The 5,922-nt window shown below is 29.3% G+C and overlaps 1 protein-coding gene across 3 annotated transcripts in view; it reads left to right on the top strand.

The window, feature by feature from the left end:
• The first annotated feature begins 2,837 nt into the window (after positions 1–2,837).
• Positions 2,838–5,922, top strand: part of LOC127285329 (cytoplasmic dynein 1 light intermediate chain 2) — an 85,864-nt gene continuing 82,779 nt past the window's right edge. For all 3 annotated transcript variants that reach the window (XM_051311290.1, XM_051311289.1, XM_051311288.1), the window contains exons 1-2: positions 2,838–2,985; positions 3,160–3,233. In XM_051311290.1, the coding sequence (XP_051167247.1) occupies positions 2,894–2,985; positions 3,160–3,233 (166 nt within the window). In that variant the 5' untranslated portion in view covers positions 2,838–2,893. The remainder of the gene's footprint in view (positions 2,986–3,159; positions 3,234–5,922) is intronic.

Below are 5,922 nucleotides of genomic sequence, written 5' to 3'. Positions count from 1 at the left end.
TAGTGTTCTCGAATTTGTTAAGTTGAGGCCTCTCTACAATAGCAGAATGGTTCTTTCAAAACTTTGAAGTGCGTTCACACTGTTAATTAAAATGTCAAATTGAAAACTGATTTATTTTTTTTTAAATTCGACGTTAGAATAAAAATTTTTTATCAAGGATTTGAAATCATTTAATGTCCTAGAAAGATCTTACTTGTTAAATTCATATTAATGAAATAATATTCTTTTAAATGAATTTCATATTTATATTACGTCTTTACGTATGAAAAATTCAATTAAGTAATAAATTTCAGGGTTGATTCTTAAGGAGGTTCTACAATAGGTGCAAAAGGCAAATGCAAGTCTAAAAAACCACAAGTTCAAGAGATAAAGATAGTCTAGCTATCTCGGTATCATGATGATTCTACACTCACCTAAAACTGAGCGAGCGGTCCGCTTTTCCGTGACGCTTCTCATATTTAACTATATCTATATATATAAGAAACGTAACGCAAATGCGGACCGCTCGCGCAGTTTGAGGTGAGTGTAGAATCAGCATCATGCTGATTCTACACTTAAGCTTAGTTCAGAATGAACACGTTACGTTATAACGTTAACGTGCTGACGTCACAATTCTATTTCAAATGGGTGACATCACACGTTAACGTTATAACGTAACGTACTCATTCTGAACTCAGCTTTACCGAGTTTCTCCACTTTTCCGTTACGTTTATTGGATATATAGATATAGTTAAATATAGGAAGCGTCACGAGAAAGCAGACCGCTCGCGCAGTTTTAAGTGAGTGTAGAATCAGCATCAACGCACAATTAATTTCGATTGTGGGAACTTATACATCCCGTCTCCAACTTGCGTACCCGGCTCAGTTGTGCTTAGGCCTTATTCTGAAACCGCCTTAAAAAATTCTGAGTATACTAGGAATTTGTCAGAGATTTCTCTAATTTTGATTTGCTTTGCACATAGAGAATATGTAATCTTCAAATCAAAACCAATCAAAATTAATGTAACCTCTGACAATTTCCGAGTATATACTCAGACTTTGTGAGGTGTACAAGCGCCTTAACTGCCTCTACAGGAGGTTCCAGAACTGGAGCAAAAGGCAAGTGTAACTCCAAGAAAACCATGAGTGCAAGAAAGATAGCCAGACTACCTATCTCTCTTGCACTTATTTTTTTTGGAACTTGCACTTGCCTTTTGCTCCTACTATAGAACCGCCTTAAGGCCTAAGCAGAATAGATTCTTGAACGGGAACGTAAGAATGGGTGAGAGAAGAATAAAGATATTTGCTATCCTTCTCTTACACATTCTTACGTTTCCGTTTACGATTGCGTTCCCGTTCAAGAATCTATTCTGCTTAGGCCTTTACAAAAAGTGCGTCGGACGTAAACGCAAACGTGTACCTAATAAGAGAGAGAGAGGGGTATATACGTATATCTCTATACCCCTCTGACTCGTTAGGTACACGTTCGTGTCCAACGCTATTAAGCAGGTTCTACAATGAGCACTTTCGTCCGTGAATGTGCTCTATTGTAGAACCTGCTTTATTGTAGACGCTGCTGAATAGCATTGTGACGTCAGCACGTTTACGTCAACGTCCAAGTATGAACATGCCAATTGTAGAACTGACTTAAGGCCCTCTCCAAAATGGAGCCAAACGCAACGCAGACCGACGCATCGCAATGCTAAAGGTGCTTTTATACCTCCAGTATTTTGGTCAAGTAATCAGCTGGATTGAATTTTCACGGCTGTATCACTGAATTTGATTGGCTCTGACTAATATTCCATTTAAAAAATTAAATATTAAAAATAAAAATTATAAATAATAATAAAAATAATAATAATAAATAATAATAAATAATAAAAATTATATTAAATTAAATATTTTTAGAGCCAATCAAATTCAGTGATTCTCCGTGAAAATTCAATCCAGCCGATTGCTTGATCAAAATACTGGAGGTATAAAAGCACCTTAAGCAAATGGGGATGCGTCGCATCTGCGTTGCGTTTAGCTCCATTCTGGATAGGGCCTAAAGGCCTTTCTCCAAAAGGATCCTAAACTCTTGCGTTGCGTATGCATTGCGTGACTGACGCGTTGATTTTAGCATTGGTTGCCAATAGCAACCGACGCAATGCATACGCAACGCAAGAGTTTAGGATCCTATTGGAGAAAGGCCTTAAGATTAACAATGTGATGTCAACGTGATCATTGTAGAACCGACTTAAAGCAGGTTCCACAGTTGAACCAAATGGACGTCCATAAAGTGTACTAGGGAAGTATGCAGTGTCCTTTTTTTGCACGGAAAAACAAGGAGACTGCATATTTCCCTAGTATACACTTTATTAAGGCCTAAGCAGAATAGATCCTTGAACGGGAACGCAATCGTAAACATAAGAATAAGTAAGAGAAGGATAGAAAATACCTTTATTCTTCTCTTACTCATTTTAACGTTTCCGTTCACGATTGCGTTCCCGTTAAAGAATCTATTCTGCCTTGGCCTTCAAGTATGCGCTAAAAATGTTAATCGGAAACGGCCTTCGTCTTATTGATGCCGATGAAGAAAAAAATTTGTTGTAGAAGCAGCTTAATTGCACGTTATCTTCACTGTGAATACAGAAACAAAGCAAATGCGCAAGTCTACGACTACTAAAAACAGCGATTAACCATATTTATTATAATAAGCGTGAATAAATATATATTTAAAAATAATTAATTGCTTAACTGTTTATATAAACTATACATATATGTAATGTAATTAATATATTTTTAAACAGATATTTTAAATTTAGATTGCCGCATGCGCAATATGAGTAGGATTCTGTTTTTTTATTGTTGTCAACCCTGATTCTAATAATAGTGATTAACTTCTCATTGCTCACAGCCTGTCAAATGTGTAATGGCATCGACAGTGGTTATTGACACGATGTTACAAAATAATGGATTTCAGATGAAAAAGAAAGAAGACACAGAAAATAAAGACAATTTATGGTAAAGATTGAAAACAATTTCAAACATTTTTTCCTTCACATCATTTAGATATTGTTTTTTAAATGGAATTTTGACCATTGTACTATGATCTCATGTGTAACAGTCACTTAAAAAAAACGCAAAGTGTTATAATATTTTAATTTATAATTTTTTTTTTAAATTTATTATTTACAGGTCCTCTATTTTAGCAGAAGTACAAAATAGTGGAAACAATAAATTACCATCGAACAAGAATGTTATCGTTTTGGGTAAGTTTTAAATCGGTAAAAAACACAATATAACATTAATCATTTTAGTCATTTTGCTTAATATGGCATTGTGTAGGCAGGTATGTTTTTTGCATACATAATGAAGTTATGAAGCAAGTGTCTCGTACATTCTTCTTTATTGTGGGCGAGGTTAAAACAATTGCAAAATTTTTAGGTTATGTTTCTCTGAAGTGGTTTCATATATATATTTTTATTGAAACACTTTTTCTGTCACCTTTATTGTAAATATAAAGAATATTTATTTACCTTGTAAATAATCTTTTCAAAAATAAGATAATTAATAGGGGATTAAAAAGATTTTTTCCCCTTTTTATTAATATTTCCTTTTTTCATCACTCATTTCTTCTATTTTATGTTGAAACTCGAATAATGGGATATTTCATAAAAATCCAAATTTGAACCAAAAAATTACAAGCCTCGGATTGCATGACTTTCGACTTTTTTCAATGAATGCGACTATTTCGACTAATTTTTATAAAATGTGAGTTTTTCGATTTTTTTAAACAAAATATACTTTTATAAAAATTTTATTATTTAAAACACTTTCTCAATACAAATTTTTCTAAAATTCAGTTATTGTCTAAATCTTAGAAAAAAATATTCAGCAATTTAAGTTTATGGACATTTTGATTAAAAATCTCCTGAAATTCAATTGTTTTCAACAATTGTAACTGCAACTATTTTAAAATTTAACAATTGTTCAAATTTTTAACTTAAATTCTTTGTTAAATTAATTATTTCTGATAACTTTAATCAAAGTCTTCAAAAATTCCATTAATTAACACATTTCTCAATTAAAAGTATTTTTAAATTCAATTATCTTTTGAACTTTGTAAAAAATCTTCCTCAATTAAAATTTACCAAAATTCTTTTTGTATATCTCTTGAAATTTTAATTACATATTTCTGAAATACTTCAATATATCTCTTCCAAATTCGATTGCTTTCAAAATTTGTATCTAAAATTCTACGCTAAATTAATTATTTCAATTATTTTAATTCAATTTTTCAAAAATTCAAAATTTTTTTTATTAAAAATTCTTTAAAATTAATTACTATTTACAATTTTGTCAATAATTTTTAGCAAAACAAATTTACAACAATTTTAATTAATAAATTAATTTTTTTTTCAATCATATTTTAATTAATTTCTTTGAAAATTTAATTTATTAAAAATATTTGCCAAAATTCTTATTTCGAATAATTTTTACAATGACTTGTATTTTTTTCTTCTTTTAAAGTAACTTTAAATTATTATTTTTCAAAATTTGTCCTACTGAATTGAAATCTTTAAAATTTTTCATAGTTTAATTATGAAGTTTAAGGGGACTTTCTGGTTTAGAATTCCAAAAAAATCAATTTTTTTTTGTTTGAAAATGTTCCTTAGTATCATAAAATTATTGTCCCAAAACGTTTTTTAAAAAATATGTAAAAAAAACAAAAGTTGTAATCAAAAATTGTTTGATAGTCCTGGCTCAATGTATTATGTTATGAAAACTTTAAACGCGTTTTTCTCGAAAAACACATTTTTCCAACTGGTGCACGGCTTTTCTCGAAATCTACTAAATCGATTTTAAAAAATCAAAAACCATTCGATTCCTTAGTTAAAAAACTAGAGAATAAACTTTTGAAACTTCATATTTCAACCCCCTGTTTTTTTATACGGGGGTAAATTTCCCCAAAAACACGGCGTTTTTTCGAATTTTGGAGAAAAATGTTCATAAAAAATAAAAAAAAAACCTTCTAAAAAATCGTTTTTTAGGTTTATTGTCTAGAATAAACACTTATAAAGAGATTCGCGTTTGAAATTTGAAATTATATATTACTGGTTGTCCGCAATCACGTATACCAAAAAAAGGCACCTTTTAGAAGACGCCACCTACAGATAAGAAATTGAACTAAATACACTCAAAAAATTTTTTTTTTCTCTCTATGTAATATGCAACAATGTCCAAAAAGAATTTTTGCAATTTATTTAATACTTTTCTTACAACACAAAAGTTTTAAAACGTGTTCATGAAAATGTTCCTGTGAAACATTCTTATTATAGAATTAGAAAAAATTTATTTAATTTCTAATAATTAATGTTAATAAGAACGAAATATTTATTAACTAATAAAATTTATTAAAAATAAAAAAAATCGACTTTTTCGATTTTTGTTGTAATGAAAATCGACTAAAACGACTTCTTTCTCTTTCTAATATCAATACGAGGCCTGAATTAGGAAAAAATTTTCTCTATAAATTTATCATCTTCTAAAAAAATTTGGAAAAAAATGTTGTTTTCTATACTTTCTATGTTTTAAGATGTTTTTTATTCATCAAGAAAATGGGTGGTCTTAAAATTTTCACCGATAGTGTAATTTAAATCAACTTTAAAGCATTTTGGTTAAAGAAAATATGCATTTAGATTTTACCCTGTTTTTTCCCTTTATTAAAATAAAATTTCCCCTATTCCTTCTTTTTAGCAAATTATAACATTATCAATAATGATTTTTTAATAATTAAATAATAACAAACATTTCTGTAATTATAAAAAGTAATTTTGAAAAATTTTAAGAATTAAATAAGTAACTGATAAGTAAATAAAATTTATGATTTCCTAAAATAAAAGGAGAATTTGAGGGAAAAATATTTAAGGGGAGTCAACACTTTTATTTTGAGTTCTT

The sequence above is a fragment of the Leptopilina boulardi genome, unplaced genomic scaffold (genome assembly GCF_019393585.1).
Source record: "Leptopilina boulardi isolate dan_hultmark-lab unplaced genomic scaffold, ZJU_Lbou_2.1 LbouV2_330, whole genome shotgun sequence".
Classification (NCBI taxonomy): Eukaryota; Metazoa; Arthropoda; class Insecta; order Hymenoptera; family Figitidae; genus Leptopilina; species Leptopilina boulardi.
Note: the sequence above shows the minus strand (reverse complement) of the source record. Positions and strands in the feature narration are given on the sequence as shown.